The sequence below is a fragment of the Aspergillus alliaceus genome, assembly GCF_009176365.1.
Source record: "Aspergillus alliaceus strain CBS 536.65 unplaced genomic scaffold BDW43scaffold_12, whole genome shotgun sequence".
Classification (NCBI taxonomy): Eukaryota; Fungi; Ascomycota; class Eurotiomycetes; order Eurotiales; family Aspergillaceae; genus Aspergillus; species Aspergillus alliaceus.
In genome coordinates, this window is record NW_022474695.1 from 741630 (window position 1) to 759404 (window position 17775).

At 50.0% G+C, this 17775-nt stretch overlaps 6 protein-coding genes across 6 annotated transcripts; 4 read left to right on the forward strand and 2 right to left on the reverse strand.

Annotated features, from left to right (window-relative positions):
* The first annotated feature begins 389 nt into the window (after positions 1 to 389).
* On the forward strand, positions 390 to 3993 carry BDW43DRAFT_270700 (P-loop containing nucleoside triphosphate hydrolase protein). The gene is made up of 5 exons (XM_032041356.1): positions 390 to 672; positions 752 to 767; positions 866 to 923; positions 1002 to 3460; positions 3517 to 3993. The coding sequence occupies exons 1-5, from the start codon at positions 665 to 667 to the stop codon at positions 3532 to 3534; spliced, it is 2559 nt and encodes an 852-aa protein (XP_031902397.1). The 5' UTR covers positions 390 to 664; the 3' UTR covers positions 3535 to 3993.
* Positions 3994 to 3996: 3 nt separating this feature from the next.
* BDW43DRAFT_270705 (CCCH zinc finger and RRM domain protein) lies at positions 3997 to 6852 on the forward strand. The gene is made up of 5 exons (XM_032041357.1): positions 3997 to 4314; positions 4418 to 4536; positions 4599 to 5270; positions 5324 to 6345; positions 6413 to 6852. Exons 1-5 carry the CDS (start codon positions 4250 to 4252, stop codon positions 6740 to 6742), a joined length of 2208 nt encoding a protein of 735 aa, XP_031902398.1. The 5' UTR covers positions 3997 to 4249; the 3' UTR covers positions 6743 to 6852.
* A 282-nt stretch (positions 6853 to 7134) lies between these two features.
* On the forward strand, positions 7135 to 7897 carry BDW43DRAFT_309419 (putative lactoylglutathione lyase (Glo1); the record flags this gene model as incomplete). Its single annotated transcript, XM_032046699.1, has 2 exons — positions 7135 to 7764; positions 7856 to 7897. The coding sequence occupies 2 exons, from the start codon at positions 7135 to 7137 to the stop codon at positions 7895 to 7897; spliced, it is 672 nt and encodes a 223-aa protein (XP_031902399.1).
* A 1100-nt stretch (positions 7898 to 8997) lies between these two features.
* Positions 8998 to 9711, forward strand: BDW43DRAFT_309420 (uncharacterized protein; the record flags this gene model as incomplete). Its single annotated transcript, XM_032046700.1, has 3 exons — positions 8998 to 9223; positions 9335 to 9462; positions 9547 to 9711. 3 exons carry the CDS (start codon positions 8998 to 9000, stop codon positions 9709 to 9711), a joined length of 519 nt encoding a protein of 172 aa, XP_031902400.1.
* A 972-nt stretch (positions 9712 to 10683) lies between these two features.
* Positions 10684 to 13169, reverse strand: BDW43DRAFT_270709 (uncharacterized protein). The gene is made up of 2 exons (XM_032041358.1): positions 11912 to 13169; positions 10684 to 11853 (listed from the first exon to the last, which is right to left on the reverse strand). The coding sequence occupies exons 1-2, from the start codon at positions 12539 to 12541 to the stop codon at positions 10861 to 10863; spliced, it is 1623 nt and encodes a 540-aa protein (XP_031902401.1). The 5' UTR covers positions 12542 to 13169; the 3' UTR covers positions 10684 to 10860.
* An 87-nt stretch (positions 13170 to 13256) lies between these two features.
* On the reverse strand, positions 13257 to 17352 carry BDW43DRAFT_36393 (GTPase BMS1). The gene is made up of 4 exons (XM_032049968.1): positions 17133 to 17352; positions 16983 to 17053; positions 16836 to 16925; positions 13257 to 16765 (listed from the first exon to the last, which is right to left on the reverse strand). The coding sequence occupies exons 1-4, from the start codon at positions 17188 to 17190 to the stop codon at positions 13466 to 13468; spliced, it is 3519 nt and encodes a 1172-aa protein (XP_031902402.1). The 5' UTR covers positions 17191 to 17352; the 3' UTR covers positions 13257 to 13465.
* Between the last annotated feature and the right edge of the window lie 423 nt (positions 17353 to 17775).

The window sequence follows — 17775 nt, forward strand, 5'->3', positions numbered from 1 at the left end:
GGACAGATGATATCAGGACTGACTCTGAACGCCACAGAGCTTTGTCAGAGCTCTCTACCTAACTATTCACTTCCTCCACACAGAGTATTGAATATTATCAACAAATGTTGTATGACTGGTGACTGACTCAACAAAGAATGAGCCTTTTGGCACGTAATCCATGGGTGAACATTATGTAAAGGAGTCATTCTTCGAGACCAGGATGTATAGCCATGGACAAATGCAGATGATTGCATGGTAGCTTTGACTCGGAGCGTAACGACTAGCTGATAGACGAGGTAAGAGTTGGTAAGGAAACGAGGGGTGCAAGTGAGAAAAGCCACTAAAAGGGGTGGGCGGAAGACACAGATTACCAACAAAAAACGCACATCCCAGATTTTTGAAATCGGGAGAAAAAAAAAAATAAGTCCCCACTCTCGCTTTCGTTCCCTCTTTTCCCCTCTTCCAGCATCCTCTTCCTTTCCCTCTCTCTTCACCTTCCTCCGTGAAGCCCTCTTTCTCCCTTCTTTTTTTTAGGAGCAACGCACATAGGCCCTTCTGTCCTATAAAACTCAGGTCGAGCTAGTCCTCGGTCCTGGTCCTCTGTGTGTCGTTTCTCTTTTTTTCCCTCACCCTACTATACAACCCCGCCTCTTAAGGCTTTTGACGAGAAAAATCCGTCAAGATGGTTAAGTAAGTTTGCCATATCCCTGAAGTGATAAGAGTCGCATCAGGACGAATTTGAATACTTTGCTAACTATGGTTTCGATAGCTTCACCCTCGAAGAGGTCCGTACTATTTTCCCTCGACCTTTACGATGAGACATCCTTGGCACATGTTGGAGGAGGACAAAGAAAAAAGAGGGCTCAAGCTAACCGATTCGTAGATTCGGTCCCTGATGGACAAACCGAAGAACATCCGTAACATGTCCGTTATTGCTCACGGTATGTCCACTTGCGTTTGTCCTTTTGAAGGGTGTATTGTGGAATGAATTCGTGCTAATGGATGGCGTTTGCATACAGTCGATCACGGAAAGTCGACTCTGTCCGACTCTCTGGTCCAGCGTGCCGGTATCATTGCCGCTGCCAAGGCCGGTGAGGCTCGTTTCATGGACACTCGTGCGGACGAGCAGGAGCGTGGTATCACTATCAAGTCTACTGCCATCTCCCTGTACGCCAAGTTCGATGATCCCGAGGATCTCAAGGAGATCCCTCAGGGTCATGATGGCCATGAGTTCTTGATCAACTTGATCGACTCCCCCGGTCACGTTGATTTCTCTTCTGAGGTCACTGCTGCTCTGCGTGTTACTGACGGTGCCCTTGTCGTCGTCGACTGTGTCTCCGGTGTCTGTGTCCAAACCGAGACTGTCCTTCGTCAGGCTCTTACCGAGCGTATTAAGCCTGTTCTTATCATTAACAAGGTTGACCGTTCTATGCTCGAGCTTCAGGTCTCCAAGGAGGATCTCTACCAGTCCTTCTGCCGTACCATCGAGTCCGTCAACGTCATCGTGGCCACCTACGAGGACAAGGCTCTTGGTGACTGCATGATCTACCCTGAGAAGGGTACCGTTGCTTTCGGCTCCGGTCTTCACGGCTGGGCTTTCACTGTCCGCCAATTCGCCGTCAAGTACGCCAAGAAGTTCGGTGTTGACCGCAAGAAGATGCTTGAGCGTCTGTGGGGTGATAACTACTTCAACCCCAAGACTAAGAAGTGGACTAAGACCAGTACCGATGCTGATGGCAAGCCTCTCGAGCGTGCCTTCACCCAGTTCATCTTGGATCCTATCTTCAAGATTTTCGACGCTGTCAACAACAACAAGAAGGACCAGGTCGGTACCCTATTGGACAAGCTTGAAATCAAGCTTGCCAGCGATGAGAAGGAGCTTGAGGGTAAGCAGCTCCTCAAGACTATCATGCGCAAGTTCTTGCCCGCCGCCGATGCTATGTTGGAGATGATCTGTATCCATCTTCCTTCTCCCGTTACTGCCCAGCAGTACCGTGCCGAGACTCTGTACGAGGGTCCTCATGATGACAAGTGCTTCAACGCCATCAAGAAGTGCCAGGGTGGTTACAAGGATGATGAGGGCAACCCCATCCCTCTGATGCTCTACGTTTCCAAGATGGTTCCCACTTCTGATAAGGGTCGTTTCTACGCTTTCGGTCGTGTCTACTCCGGTACCGTCAAGTCCGGTCTCCAGGTCCGCATCCAGGGTCCTAACTACGTTCCTGGCAAGAAGGATGATCTGTTCGTCAAGAAGATCCAGCGTACTGTTCTCATGATGGGTCGTTCTACCGAGGCTATTGACGATGTTCCCGCTGGTAACATTGTCGGTTTGGTCGGTGTTGATCAATTCTTGCTCAAGTCTGGTACCCTCACCACCGATGAGACCGCTCACAACCTCAAGGTCATGAAGTTCTCTGTCTCCCCTGTCGTGCAGCGCTCCGTTGAGGTCAAGAACGCCGCCGATCTGCCTAAGCTCGTCGAAGGTCTTAAGCGTCTGTCCAAGTCTGACCCTTGTGTCTTGACCATGATCAACGAGTCTGGTGAACACGTCGTTGCCGGTGCTGGTGAACTGCATCTTGAGATTTGCTTGAACGATCTCGAGAATGACCACGCTGGTGTTCCCCTCCGTATCTCCGACCCTGTCGTCTCTTACCGTGAATCCGTCGCTGGCACATCCAGCATGACTGCCCTCTCCAAGTCCCCCAACAAGCACAACCGTCTCTACGTCACTGCTCAGCCCATTGAGGAGGAGGTCTCTCTCGCCATCGAGGCTGGCAAGATCAGCCCCCGTGACGATTTCAAGGCTCGTGCCCGTCTCCTGGCCGATGAGTACGGCTGGGATGTCACTGATGCCCGTAAGATCTGGTGTTTCGGTCCCGACACCACCGGTGCCAACTTGCTGGTTGATCAGACCAAGGCTGTCCAGTACCTCAACGAAATCAAGGATTCCTTCGTTTCCGGTTTCCAGTGGGCTACCCGTGAGGGCCCTATGGCTGAGGAGCCCCTCCGCTCTGTCCGCTTCAACATCCTCGATGTTACCCTCCACGCTGATGCCATTCACCGTGGTGGTGGTCAGATCATCCCCACTGCTCGTCGTGTCCTGTACGCTGCTACCATGCTTGCCGACCCCAGTCTGCTGGAGCCTATCTTCAACGTCGAAATCCAGGTTCCCGAGCAGGCCATGGGTGGTATCTACGGTGTCCTTACCCGTCGTCGTGGTCACGTCTACACCGAGGAGCAGAGACCCGGTACTCCTCTGTTCACCGTCAAGGCTTACCTACCTGTCAACGAGTCCTTCGGTTTCCCCGGCGAGCTTCGTCAGGCTACCGGTGGTCAGGCCTTCCCTCAGTCCGTCTTCGACCACTGGGCTGTTCTTCCTGGTGGTTCTCCTCTTGACGCTACCACTAAGCCTGGTCAGGTCGTTACTGAGATGCGTAAGCGCAAGGGTCTCAAGGAGCAGGTTCCTGGATACGAGAACGTAAGTTACATTTGCCTCGGAAACCTGCTTTACCGAATGCTAACAGTTCTTCACAGTACTACGACAAGCTGTAAACTCATTGATTGCAATTCCATGTTTATGAGATCGACGAACGCAATACAATGTCTATGTTAGGGCCGACACCCAAAAATTCAAAATAAAGCGCCGCAGCTGAATGTCGTATGTGGATTTTCGATACCTAGAAGTAGAATCCAGGAGTGCATTTGCTATGGCTTTTCATTATTTATTGTTACGTTAACGAATGCGAGGGTTTTCACATAGTTCATCTGTTTTCCCTAGTTGGATTCAAAAATTCTAAATTGGTAGCTTCCACATTAAATCCTGTACCGTTCACCACGCATCCAGCGACCGTGTACATCTACCTGTAAACTATTGTATGAAGACCCTCCATGTAGTCAATTTACAACTGCAAGCCCTGATCCGCAGCATTTCCTGCAGGAGTCCGTCACGTGATCTTTCAGTCATCCGCGTCGCCTCGCGTTTCCCAAGCTTCTTCTGTCCGCAAAGCTCTTTATGTCCCCTCCTAGTTTGACGTCCGCAATATGGCCTGACAAATCACCGAGATACCAGACTTCTATGACGCCCTAAACCGTTATTCACTACTTGCGCTCTATAATACCCTCCCTCCCATACCCCAACACTGTGATTCACTGTTGAAAGACCTCACTCCTCCGGCCTTCATTTGCATCCAGCTACTGCCAACGACTGCAAGAAGTGGCGACACTCGGTGTAAAGTGTGTGGCTGGACTTCCTTAGTCGTGTAGCACCATGAAGTTCTCAGAAAGTGAAGCCACGGAGGTGAAGACATGGGTGGTGCGAAAATTGGAAGATATGTAAGATTTCTCTACCGTTGCGCGCAACCTCTGTCAGACAATATTTCTTCCATTTGCCATGTGTCAATACCTCGTTGTGCTCATCCTTTTGGTGAATTGGTAGATCCGACGCCGATTCCGACGTATTAGCAGACTACGTACTCGCGCTTATTAGGGCCGACGCTCCAGATGAAGAAATCAGGAAAGCCTCTGTGGAGGGGCTGGAAGACTTTTTAAGAGAGCGTTCGTCGACCCGCAATCAGCTTCGTGAGATTATTTTCTAACCATTTCGTGTTGAAATTTAGACACTGTTCCGTTTGTCGATGAGCTTTTCACTACTTTTGCGCCGAAACAAAATGCTCCTCCCGCAAGCGCACATCCGCCGAGTCAACCGCAGGTCTCCAACAATATCGATGCGCCGAGGGCAGGTGCTCATCAAAAAGTCCCATTCAACCCTCCATCTGGTCCTTCCAGGGGTCCCTATGGACCTCCTATGAGCAATGCGCCCCAGTCACAGACGGGCTCAACTAGTTATAATCGCAAACGTAGCTATCATGAAGGATTTCAGGCAGAGCAGGAGTACGAAGAGGCTCCCCATACTAGGAACTTCAAGACCCCACGACGTGGGCGGGGTGGCGGAAGAGCAGATTGGATGGGGCGCGATAGCCGTGCAGCTCCTGGACAGTTCGGCCCTCCCCCAGCGGGCGGATTTCCCGTGATGCCTCCAGCTTTCCCTTCATTCGATCAGAATGACCCAATGGCGGCGATGATGGCCATCCAGAGTATGGGATTTCCACAGATGCCTGGTATGCCTCCAATGCCTATGCCAGCCCCTAGTGGCGGCGCTGGCCAGCCACAAGAGCCAATGGCACCAAAGAGCTCAGAGCGGTGTCCTTTCTGGGATACACAAGGAATCTGCTATTTGGGTGCTACTTGCCCGTACCAGCACGACACGCCCGGTATTTCGAAGGAAGATGGTAGGACAAGCACTTCTGTTCGTTTGCTCTCTGTTGCTAATGATGCACCGTAGAATATGACCCGAAATCATCTAACATCGTGACGGATTTCCAGAGACGGGACACCGAACCCCCGCCTCGTGGCAGCGACAGAGGTCGGGGCAACGACAGAGGTCGGGGTCGTGGCCGTGGTGACAGAGGCGGGTTCGGAGGTCGAGGACGTCGATCTGAGTACTCCGCAGCTGGTCCCAGCGAGGACACTTCTATCACCACAATTGTTGTTGAGCAAATCCCAGACGATAAGCTAGATGAAACCACAGTAAGGGAGTTCTTCTCTCAGTATGGCGAGATCGTCGACCTTTCTTTGCAATATCACAAGAAGCTTGCGTTGATCACATATGATAGCCACGCAGCTGCCAAGCGCGCATGGTCTAGCCCAAAGGTGATCTTCGACAACCGATTTGTCAAGGTGTATTGGCACAAGGCCAAGGCAGATAAGAATGGCGATCATCGTCAAGGGCCGAGTGATGCTGAACCGTTCAATCAGGAGGAGTTCGAAAGGCAGCAAGAAGCAGCGCAGAAAGCCTATGAGGAGAAGGTCAGGAAGCGCAAGGAGACCGAAGAAGCAAAACAGGCCCTGGAGAAGCAGCGCGACGAACTCTTAAAGAAACAACTGGAAGAGAAAGAAAGACTTATGCAGAGACTTGGCGGCAATGGTGTCAGCAACGGTGCTGCACCCTCAAACGGGGAGAGCAATGCTTCTCCTCCAGAGGATGTCAGCGAGCAAACCATGCAGTTGCGTGCACAATTAGCGGCACTAGAAGCCGAAGCCAAGACTCTTGGAATCGACCCCAGTGGCTCGGATTCCAGTGCGCCCTCGTACCGTGGTCGTGGCCGTGGATACCTTGGGCGAGGTGGTTATGCGCCCCGTGGCCGCGGATACGATCCTAATTATCGCGGAGGCTATCGCGGCCGAGGAGGCATGGCCCGTGGTCGGGGAGGTGTTCTTCGCCTCGACAATCGTCCCAGGAGAGTTGCTGTTTCAGGTGTTGAATTTGATTCGGACAAGGACGAAGCATTGCGGCAGTTCCTAATTGTGAGTAACTTCCTTTTCCTCTTTTCTGATTCCCAAGTGAGCCATAGCTAACTCATTTGACCCCTAGGGAGTTGGTGAATATGAGTCTATTCAGCCTAACCCAGAGCAATCGGATTCCTTGATAGTCGCGTTCAAAGAACGCTATATCGCAGAGAAATTTATGTACGGACCCTGGCAGATACCGTCTGTCGGCGAAGTGCAACTGACCTGGGTCCCTAACCCTCCGATTACCGTTGCACCCACTCCAGGCTCTGGACTTGATACTAAAACCGGATCTGATGAGGACACAGTGATGGAGACTACTACCCCGCCTGATCCATCGGCCGGACGGAGAGATGGCAATCACGAAGTTGATTACGACGTGGCGGAGGAGGATGATAGTTGGGGTGTGCAGTAGATATGGCACTCATGTTCCCCTGTATACATAGAAGGACATAACTCGTACTGTGACCAAGAAGAAAATTGTTGTCTACCGATTGACAGGTTAAATCAAGAGTCTACTGTATACTCGTGGTCGTAAATCATATAAATCTTTTTGAGTCTTTTAATTAGCCGTAGGATATCTTTCCAGAGGAACAACTGGCTTCATTTGATTCCTGACGCTAAGTGTAGCAAGTACACTTGGACTATACCTATATAAAGTCTCTTTGATCACCATTCGTCACTCTCATATATCTATCCACTTCTCTTCCCAACCCCCTTTCAACTCGACACCAATTCACACCCCCTCTTCACAAAACAACTCCCAATCCATCAGAACCAACCCCTCCCCCTTAAAAATAATAGACCATGACCCATTCATCCCCAAACCCCAAACCCACCCCCTTCAAAGAAGGCTCCTTCCTCCCCGGCGGCCACAACACCGACCCTCCCCTCCCAGAAACCGACCCAACAATCGGCACAAAACTAAACCACTCGATGCTCCGCATCCGCGACCCAACTCGCACCCTCCACTTCTACATCGACCTAATGGGCATGCGCACTGTCTTCACAATGAACGCCGGCCCCTTCACAATGTACTACCTCGGCTACCCGACTAGTCCCGAGGACCGCGCCGACCTCCTCTCCTGGGCGGCCAGGGCGTCGGACCCGGCTAACTTAACCCGGACGCTGGGACTACTGGAGCTGTTCCATATTCATGGGACGGAGAGGGAGGTTGAGGACGGGGGCGTGGAGATGGCGAATGGGAATGTGCCGCCGAATTTGGGATTCGGGCATTTGGGGTTCACGGTTCCGAATGTGAGGGGGACGGTGGAGAGGTTAAGGGATGCTGGGGTGAGGGTTGTTAAGGAGTTGGGGGTTAGTACGAGGGAGAGTGTGCCGTTGAGTGAGTGGGAGGAGAAGAGGGGGGTTGGGTTGGGGGAGATTCATCCGAATTATAAGGAGTTTTTTGATCAGATTGCTTATGTTGCCGATCCGGTGAGTTTTTATTCTTTATTCTTTTTTCTTTGGGGGTTAGGGGTGGGGTGGCGGTTTTGTCTAGGTGGTAGTGCTAACTGTCTGTATACAGGATGGGTATATTATTGAGATTCTGCCGCAGAATTGGCAGTAAGTATACTGAAGTGTTACTGCAACTTTTGCGAAGTTTACATGCCGAAGGGTTTATGCGCTAGACAAGGTTGTATTTGTATATATTTATATAATTGTACTCCGAAGGACAGCCGATCACACATTCGAGAAAACTTTCTACTTTTCCTTTAGGTATAGGATCAACTGACCTGTTTCTGCTCGTTGTATAGGTTCGAAAGAAGCTCATCATCCACAGCCACATCTGGAAGATATTTCCACAAGAGCATATGTTCGGGTTTGCCGGATATGAACTTTCCGTGACGTCAATCCATCAAATGATACTATAAACGATCATCAAGAACCGTAGTTTACCCAGAAGATCAGAGCTTGACCCAACGGTACAAGGCCTTATTTAACCAGTGAGGAGTAGGAAGTACTGCCTCAAGCGTTGTCCCAAGTATAGCTCTAGCGAATACAATAGGCATAACTATTTTTCGAGCTGCAGTAACAGCATGGCATTTTTTTTTTTTTCGTGTGTTAGGGCAAAAACGAAATATTCATATGTCTCTGAATACAAGCCGAAGTTATAATATGGAGGATGCGCTTCTTTCATGACAATGGGATTCTCAGGAGTCAGACTCTCTTTCCCCTTTTACAGAAAGTTCCTAATTAGATCTGCACTATGAAATCTTTAATTTGGCGCTTCCTTTTATCTCGCTGGCATTTGCCAATAGCAATCAGTCATGCCGCTGTCAACTGCACCAAAGATACTGGCCTTCTGCGCAAGAATAGAGCGCGCTCAACAGTTCCATTAATGGTAACCTGATAGCGGTACGACCACTTGCAGCGGTCTGCCACAAAAGTGGCCCTGACAATCTAGCCTGCAAGGAAGTCACAGCTTCCTGAGGGGACTCAACCTGGCGAGCGGCATAACCCAGGGCAGTTCAGTAGAAGAACTGGGAAGCCCTACCGGAGCAGAACCAGTTATATTATATTGAAAGTCCGCGGGACACACCTTGCAGACAGGGTCGAATCTCTGTCTATTCAACACTTGCCAAAACAGCGGCCGATATCCAGGAGACAGTGAAGTTTGCAAAGAAACATAACCTTTGTCTTGTTATCAAGAACTCTAGACATGATATCATGGTCCGTTTATCCGCTCCGGGGTTATTACAGATCCTCACCAATGATATAAAGGATATCCAAATTGTAGATAACTTCAAGCCGGCCGGTGCCCCAGAGAGTAAGAATGAAGGTCCAGCGGTGAAAATAGCGGCCGGTATTAGTTTGCAAGAATTGTATACTGCCGCCGCGCGAAGAACAGAACAGTTGTTGGGGAAACAGCTTATACAGTTGGGACTGCAGGAGGGTATGTTCAAGGTGGTGGACATTCTCTCTTGGGACCATGGAAGGGCATGGGCTCAGATAATGCCCTTGAATTTACCATTGTGACAGCCAACATAAAGTGATACCCACATAGACACTGCCTCCAAACACTTCACACTGACTATACAATTAAAGAAAGAGCTAGTCATAGCGAACGAGTATCAGAACAATGAGCTCTTTTGGGCCCTGCGCGGCGGGGGCAGCGGTACCTTCGGTGTCATCGTGAGCGTCATGCTCTGAACATTTGACAATGCCCCCGTCATCCTAACGAATCTCAACATCTCAACCTCAGCTGGAGACCCCAAGTTCTGGGAGGCCGTGACAGCCTTCCACACAGAAATTCCCGCTCTCAACGATGCAGGGGGAGCAGGCTATTACTGGATGATTCCGAATGCCCCATTATCGGAGAACGTTAGCGTATCAACAATGTATATCATGCTTGTCTTCCCCAATCAGACTGACACCACATAAATCGACCGTGCATACCACCCTCTCGTCTCAAAACTGAACACCACCACTGGCATAATAACCCAATATTCTACGTCCCCACTCCCAAGCATCGGCTTCCTCTACACCGGTATCCTCTTCTCCAATGACCACGACCCAACAGGCAAGATCATGATATTCGGCTCGAGACTCTTCTCCCGAGATCTTTTGGAGTCTAACGACGGTCCTGCCAAACTAACCTCCGCGCTGCACAGCATCCACAGTGACTCTCTTTAGATCATGCTTGGCCACGCCGTTGCCGGCGGCGCCGTAGCAGCCAATTCCGGAAAGATAGACAGCCCTCAACCCCGCGTGGAGAAAGACAATCACCCATATCATCATCCCCCGGGGCTGGGAACCGACTGCAACATTGGCTGAGAAAGAGGCCGTGCAAAGGAATCTGACAGATGTGGAAGTTCCGATCCTGAGATCTGTCGAAGGGGATGATAAGATAGGTGCGTATTTGAACGAAGCGAATCCCTATGAGAAAGGATTCCAGGCCTCGTTTTGGGGGGAGAATTACCAGAAAGTGTCTGAGATTAAGAAATGGGACCGGACCCTAAGAGTTTGTTTATTGTTAGGAGAGGTGTTAGGAGTGAGGAGTGGGAAGAGTGGGGTATTTGTCGGGTTGGGCAGTAGTTTTTATATATGTAGGTTGGTTGGAGTGTGGGTATAATTGGGGTACCGGGGCGATTTTTTCTTCTGTAGATGTGCGGTCACGCGAGATCAAGGGCTGATGCAGGATTTGAATTTGAATTTGATCGTGAGATACATTCGTTACATCTAGATGGCAGGCATTACTGCGGAATCCATCAGTAGATTTGATAGATGACGATCACGATTGTATTCCTAAAGCCTATGTACTCCTAACCTCCAAGTACCATTTTAACTTGGCGGTATGGCTATTGAGCCAAAATCCTAGAAACCGATACAATAATAGAAAGACCAAGTCGTACTCCCAATCCATGCGTACGCCATTGGGATGTTAAATAATACCCAAATGAATCACTATCTACTATGCATCTCTAGAGAGTCCACCGTGCAAAAGACGGGGGCAGGGCAAGTTAAGAACCGCTGAGACGTTTGAAGAACTAGAAATAAGAATATAGATAGACATGGTAGGTTTTTAGATCGTCAAGACCGAAACCGATGTTTACGCCTGTGAGAACTGCCACTTGGCGTGGAGCAAGTGCTGATGCTGTTCGAGTGGCTGGAGGGATAGTTCTTCTCGTCGTCACTGTCGCTGTCCATCTGATCCAAAAGACGGTCGATTTCATCGCCGGCATGAGCTTCTAAGCCCGTGCTCGAACCTCGATAACCAGGGGTAGGCTGAGTTGTGTCAACAATTGCATGAGCATTTTGGCTTCCAGGTGCACTTGATTTAGTCTGCGCAGAAGAAGTCATGCTGCGTCGCGTATGATTTGGTTGACTTCGGGAGGGCTGGGTATTGGAACAGTACGCCGAATGCCCTGGGCTGGACATAAAGAGCAGTGTCTCGATGGCATCTTGTTCCATGGATGAGTTTTGTGAATGGTTTTGCTGAACGGGTAGGCTGTTGTAAGGTAATGGTCGGAGTGGAGGTGTTTCAGGAACTAATACCGTCTCCGAGCTGGAATTTCGTTTTATTGTACTAATACTCTGGTGCGAATGATGCCGTCGATGGCGGGGGTAGAAAACGTTCTGTGGCTGACTAGTCGGATCGTTTGGGTTCGGGCGCCTGCGCCCACTGCTATCGTTTTTCGGAATAATATCTGCAGGTGGAGCGAGTCTCTGAATAGTGTGTAGTGAGGGAAGTGTGGTGGGTGGTTTCCGTGGATTACTCTTCAATGACGATACTGAGTCCTCCGACTTTGCCGTCGGAGATAGTCGCATATGGTTATTAGAAGAATAGAGGTGAGTATTTGGTAGTGTATCTGGTGCGGATATAGTGCCGTCTAGAGAACCAGCCTCCGCCGAGCCTTGACGTCCACCCCCTACCTGTTCGAACGGGTCGATGGTTGGGATCGAAGAGAAACGGTCCCCTTGAAGCAAATCTAATGGCGACTTGTTTAAGGAGCGTTGAGATCGTCGACTTGCCTCGACTTTAGCTGCAGCGTATGACAGACGCGTGCGAAGGTGCACAGACAACTGCGTTGGTATCAGTAATGGACTATCCCAGAGAAGACAGTTAACGGAGTCTGATTACCGCCGCAATTTTATTTCCATGCGTAGCTGAGCTTACGCTCTTCGAGCGATGTCTCTCAGCACCAATTACACCTGATTTATAGGGCTGATCTTCCACAGATGGTTTGATGGACCCAGTTGCAGTACGTTTGTGGCCAGCCGTCATTGCAGACGGGCTTGGAGGTTCTGGAACTTCTGTGAAACCATTGTTGTGCACACTTGGAGCCACACGTTTGAATTCAGCCTGCTTCTGCTCTGTCGCATCACCTATAGTTAATTGTGTATACATAGGTCGCATTTGTGATGCATTCGCTGAAGAGCGAGTTTGCCTAGTTGGATATTCTGCGCTCGAGGGCCCTTCTTGTGAACGGAAAGCGACGTCTTTTGGCGACGTTGAATTGGAAGCTCGACGAGAAGCCGCTTGCAGCGGATATTCTGGAGTAGGCTCGATTGAACCGCTGGCGGGCACATTTGAAAAGCGCGACTCTGAAATCAGACTACTATTCTGCCTTATATTGCTCGAAGACGTGCCTGAATCCAAGTGCTCATTGGCATGAGCATCCGGGGCAGGGTGCTGAGGATCACACTGCAGAGAAGAAGGCTGCGCATGTTGCACGTGTTGGCGCCCATGTAAGTGCGGCAATCCGCTCATTCTGATCGAGGGGTAGCGAATCGCGCAGGACGCGGTCGTGTAGACTGGACACCTTGGGGGTTCAGCCCACCACGACCGACGAAATACAGAGGTGAATCTACCAACAGAGGGAGGTTCTCTCAATTGGACAAAGGTACTTGTCCAGAAGGGGTTCGTGTTCTCCAACCATAGAGATAGATGATCTTCAATTCCAAGCGCCGAACGATCTAATCTCCGCCCGGGTCAAGGGTGTTGGCGCGGGAACGTCCAATGCGGAGCTATCAACCCTATTCCTGACGCACCGCCCACCGAGCGATTGCGCCGCGCAAAATAGCTTCAACTGCAATTATTTCGGGTAGTGCACTTGGATGCAAGGGGTGATATATTCTGAGTCCCGCGTATATACGCAAGGGGTGACTTTGTAGTGAGTGACTAACCAGGACAAGCACGTTCAGTCTCCACAGGTAACTCAGTTCCGACACTTGCTAGATTGAAGTGAGGAGACGCAGCGAAGAACTGGAGTCGAAGCTGGAGGCGCATTGGAACCAGCCTGCGGAATGATCGTCGGGCTGTCAAAGTAAAGTAGTATTTGTTTAACCTTTCGAGTGGCCAACTCTATCCAGTCGACGCGTCCGCGGCGCGGTCACGTGGGAGTTGTTCCGCCTGAGACCCGACCCTTCACTATTCAGGCAGGAATCCATGGCTTGCACGTGAAGGAAAAGCAATATGACAGTTGGAAAATCTCCCGAAAGGACCCAGACTTGAAGAATAGAATAGATGGGGGATAAAAAAGAAACAATCTATTTCTTGGTATATATCATCAGATATAATTCAACGCCATCCACCATGCAGCATATCAATAGGTACATATGGGCATTATCCCAGAAATCGAAACTTTTACCAACCAATATATATGCCACAATAATAACGCAAGGACGTCGAAGATCACCTGCGCTTTTTGCCTCCACCTCCACCGTCTTCGTCGGTATTCTTCCGTTTCTTACCCTCTCGTCGCCAGTAATCATCGCGCTCCCGTTTCTCCCGGGCCTCCTTCTTCTCCAAACTGTCTGCGACCTTAGCACGATAGACTTTTCGGCGCTCCTCCTGCTTCGCTGCGCGCCGAGCTGACTTGTCGTTCCGCATAGTTGTCAACTTCTGCATAAGGTCGCGCGCCTTCTTCTCCTCTCCTCCAAGGACGACAGCACGCTTTTGCATATAAGTCTGGTCCTTATGCGATTTCATCTTGGTGATCTGCGATTTGAATGGGAGGTCCTTAGCCAGCTGTCGTGGCACACGGAGGGGATTGAAATGACGCTCCTGGCGTTCAATGGGACGATAGGCAGAGTCCTTATTCAAAGGTGTCGGGATACCCTTCTCACGACGGACTTCCCCGGTGAGACGCATGGCCTGCCATTTGCTATCACCTGCACCCTCTTCCTCCTGGTCAAGCAAGTTTGTTACTGGGTTGTAGAATCGATGTGGTTTGATCGGATACCATGCGCGTAAGAAGACAATGTCACTCATAAGAATCTTATCCTCAAATGTCGCACGGAAGCAACCGTCGGGCTTGCTCAAAGCGCGCTTGACTTGACCTCGAATGCCAGACACGGTTCGAATCGCAGTTCCTTCAAACTTGGCGATTTCAATGGAAGAATTGAACATGTCTTTAATGAAGGCAGTGTTCTTAAAGATCTTGTAAGGTGTACCAGTCAGCTTGAGCTTCTTCACAATATCTGTATGTTCGTCCACGCTCAGCACAACTCCGGTGGCTGCAATTCGGAAACCGGGGGTTTTGTTTGAGAAGGACTGTACGCAGCAGAAACCAGTGTTGGGTGCTACAAGTGGTCCGTAGAAGGTGCCGAAGCAATGCATGTGTTCTGGCGTGTATTTAAGCATGCGGTTACGCGTCCGGTTGTCGGATGTGCTGTACATGGGTAGCGTCTGGAAGCGACGCCAGCCGAGAGAGAAGATCAAGGGATCATTACTCTTCAGAATCTTCTTGTGCCAACGGTGTCTCTTGATCCGGATCTGCACGTAGCCAAACCGGTCCTCAGTAGGTGCCAGTCCACCGACAATGACAGGAAAGCGAGGGTTGAATTTTGTGGAAAATTCACAGGGTACGTTTTCTAGAACGATACGCGCATAGGTTCCGGCTTTGAATCCTTCAGACCGAGCCCTTGAAGCTGGGTCCAGAGAATCGAACTCGGCCCGGTTGATGTCTAGCTGCTTTTGCATCTTCGCCTTCTGTGCATCGTACCATTCATCTTCGCCGAACTCGTCATCGCCTCCGATATCCTGTCGTGAGTTATCCTTCGAGTTAGCAAATCCCTCACGATCTTCCTCTTCAAAGCGCAACCTCAACTCTTCTTTCCTCTTTGCATTCCGTTCGCGCTCGGCTTCCAGGTCCTCGGATTTCTCATCGTCTGGGCCTTCACCTTCCTCCTTGTCATCTGAGATGCCGTTAAACACCTCACCAGTCTCTAGGTCTTCGAAGTCTCCATCTTCGTCGTCCTCATCAAAGGCGTTATCAACGTCTGAATCGTCATCACCACCTTGGCCAGACAATTTGGCAGTGGCAAACCGACTGCGCAAAGACTCAATCATATCTCTATCCTGCCACTTTTGCTCTAGCGCCTCATAGTCAAACTCGGGAATAGCACGATATTCTGATTGTTCTTCCTCCTCATTATTGGTCTTCTTAAAGAAATCATCGGCATCTTCCTCGGCATCCTTATCGTTGGCATCTTCCTCTTCGTCTTTGCCTGACCATCTCCTTATCACGTCCATAGGAGTGATAGATTCGTCATACATCATGCGGGACAGGTCAGCGACGCGATACTTTGGTCTTTTGGCGTGGAGAGCTTTGGCGTTGTCAAGCATCTTCTCTTTCCACCGAGCAGCGCCCTCTTCGTCGTCTTCATCATCCTCGAAATCTTCTTCATCATCTTCTTCAAACATCTGGTCTTCCACAGACGAAATGGATCCGAGATCAGAATCACTATCGGCGAATGCGATGTCTCCTTCATCATTGCGGCTTTTACCCTCGTGCTTCTCCTTGAAGCTCGCTTCGAAGTGGGGGGGTGCGGAAACGTCGAGGTCTTCCTCGTCACTATCGCCTTCCAGTACCTCCTCGTCGTCATCATCATCCTCTGCGCTTTCGAAACCTTCATCTTCTGCCGATGCGCCTTGCTCTCCATCCATAAACCTTGCGTGCCTCCTATGTTTGCGTCCTACGTCCTCATCCTCCTCATCTGCCTTCTCGATGGCCTCGCCTCCTCGGAACAGGCGGACACCACCATCGGCCTCGCCAAGGAGTTTGCGTTCGCCCTGAAGACCAACCACAAGCTGTTCGCCCAGGCCACGATCTTCATCATCCTCTTCGTCATCCCTTCTGTCGAAATTGGATGTTTTGACATCGATATAAACAGCATCTTTATCAACCAACACACCACCAACATCCGACATAGGGGCGAAGAGTAACTTTTGCTTTTCCCCCAATCTACGTTTGCTTGTCTTGCCTGTGGCTTTCGCCAATTGCTGATCCATGAAGGGTGTTGGGCATGGGTCTGGAAGAGACTCGATGCCCGAGACAGTTAAGTCGCCCACTCCAGGTACGTGCACACGCGCTCCTTGAGCAGGAAAGTTTGTACCCCGTAGATAACCATAGAGAGCCACTGTACGATCGCATTTTGGATTCTCTTCAATCTGGGTGGGTGGTGTGATATCTAGAAATCGATCCGCAAGCGCATAGGGATGCGAATTGCGCCAGATTAACGGCCTAGGATTCTTCATAACCGACAGAAAACGGGAGAGATTGTGTACTTCACGATCGGGATACCTGCCATTGACGACACCAGAGAGGTAAAAAAGCTTGGCGCCATTATAAAGCTCACTCCAAAAGCGATGCTTCAAACGCTTCTTCGCCATTCGCAGAGTGCTCTGTTTCTTGAAAAGGTCCAGATGGGTCAAAATACCGAAGACGTTTCCCGGCATACCACTAGAAGAAAGGACGTTCAGGAACTCCATAGTTTCCATCTCAAAACCATAGTTGCCATCAATCATCAAAAGCACAATATCGGCTATTTTCGCAACATCGACCATACTGGCAAGTGAGTCGGAGGGACATTCGAGGAAAGTGAGTCGGCGCCGTTTCGATGTCACCACTGTCAAAGGCCCTTTAGGGGTGCTGAGGGTCTGTTTCGTGTAGCGACGGATCAATGATTTAATAAGTGTCGTTTTACCAACCTAGATGAAACAATTTTGTTAGACGCCTTTCTAAACCATCATATCCTCAACGCCAAAAAGAAAATCTTACACCCGGCGGTCCAACGATCGCAACAACAAGGGGAGGTGCCTCTTCAGGCACACGATCCACTAGTGGCACATGAAGTCTCTTCTCTTTGATCTATATCGGGGCAGTGTTAGTTCGTGAAGTTCCAGAGAACCGGAGTGGAACCCATACATCATGCGACCGCGCTCCAGCTTTGTTTCCTTTCCCAGGATTCGAGAATGCGAAGGCTTTCGGGTTAGGGCCTAGAGTCGCGATTTCCATGTGAGTAAATGTGAAACATCACAGGTCACTAGATATGGGCCTCCAATACAGAGTACATACCATCGTATTTCTTTTTCTCCTTCGTGGGCCGATGGACCCTGTTCGACTGGTCGTCCATTGTCGAAAACCAAGGTCGGCGACCTCTAAGAAAAACGCTTTTTCCCTTTGGATGACAGAACTCGTAGCGGAGACGTGCAATCCAAGAGCTGCTTCAGGTAGCTTGGTTCCAAAATTATTATTTCATTTTCTTTCCTCGGGACGGAATTATGCAAGCGCCGACACCTTCCCGCTAGGAACCAGAAAAAAATTGTCGACATCTTCATACCTGAGGCATCAATATTCTTGATAAGAAATCATATCTATCGCTTCACGTGCTGTGGTTCTGGGGAAAGTTGAAGCGGCTTATCGCTTATCGTATGTACTTGGTTGATACGACCTCGGAGCGGGGAATTCACCTTTTTGGTTCTTTTAACGACACATTGAAGCATTCCAGTTCAATGACCTTGCATGCTACACCAACTTTGCTGTATTTAGAACTCTCATATATTGACTAAAAAATCAGTGTATTAGTAGAAATACTGAGTTTTATGCCGGTGACCAACATGTCAACGCTGTTAGTCAAGCGCTCGTATTCCAGACCGGCGATACATTCCGAGCAAGACATCGAAAGAAAGCTATCGGCCCGGTGACCGGACCGTCGCAA

Coding starts and splice junctions, on each gene's coding strand:
- BDW43DRAFT_270700 (XM_032041356.1), top strand. Junction 924..1,001: donor CATGTCCGTTATTGCTCACG/GTATGTCCACTT, acceptor GTTTGCATACAG/TCGATCACGGAAAGTCGACT.
- BDW43DRAFT_270705 (XM_032041357.1), top strand. CDS start 4,250: ATGAAGTTCTCAGAAAGTGAAGCCACGGAGGTGAAGACATGGGTGGTG. Junction 4,315..4,417: donor GTGCGAAAATTGGAAGATAT/GTAAGATTTCTC, acceptor GTGAATTGGTAG/ATCCGACGCCGATTCCGACG. Junction 6,346..6,412: donor CATTGCGGCAGTTCCTAATT/GTGAGTAACTTC, acceptor TTTGACCCCTAG/GGAGTTGGTGAATATGAGTC.
- BDW43DRAFT_270709 (XM_032041358.1), bottom strand. CDS start 12,541: ATGAGCGGATTGCCGCACTTACATGGGCGCCAACACGTGCAACATGCG. Junction 11,854..11,911: donor ATGGAAATAAAATTGCGGCG/GTAATCAGACTC, acceptor ATACCAACGCAG/TTGTCTGTGCACCTTCGCAC.
- BDW43DRAFT_36393 (XM_032049968.1), bottom strand. CDS start 17,190: ATGGACGACCAGTCGAACAGGGTCCATCGGCCCACGAAGGAGAAAAAG. Junction 17,054..17,132: donor GGAGAAAAAGAAATACGATG/GTATGTACTCTG, acceptor TCGCGACTCTAG/GCCCTAACCCGAAAGCCTTC. Junction 16,766..16,835: donor CGATCGTTGGACCGCCGGGT/GTAAGATTTTCT, acceptor TGTTTCATCTAG/GTTGGTAAAACGACACTTAT.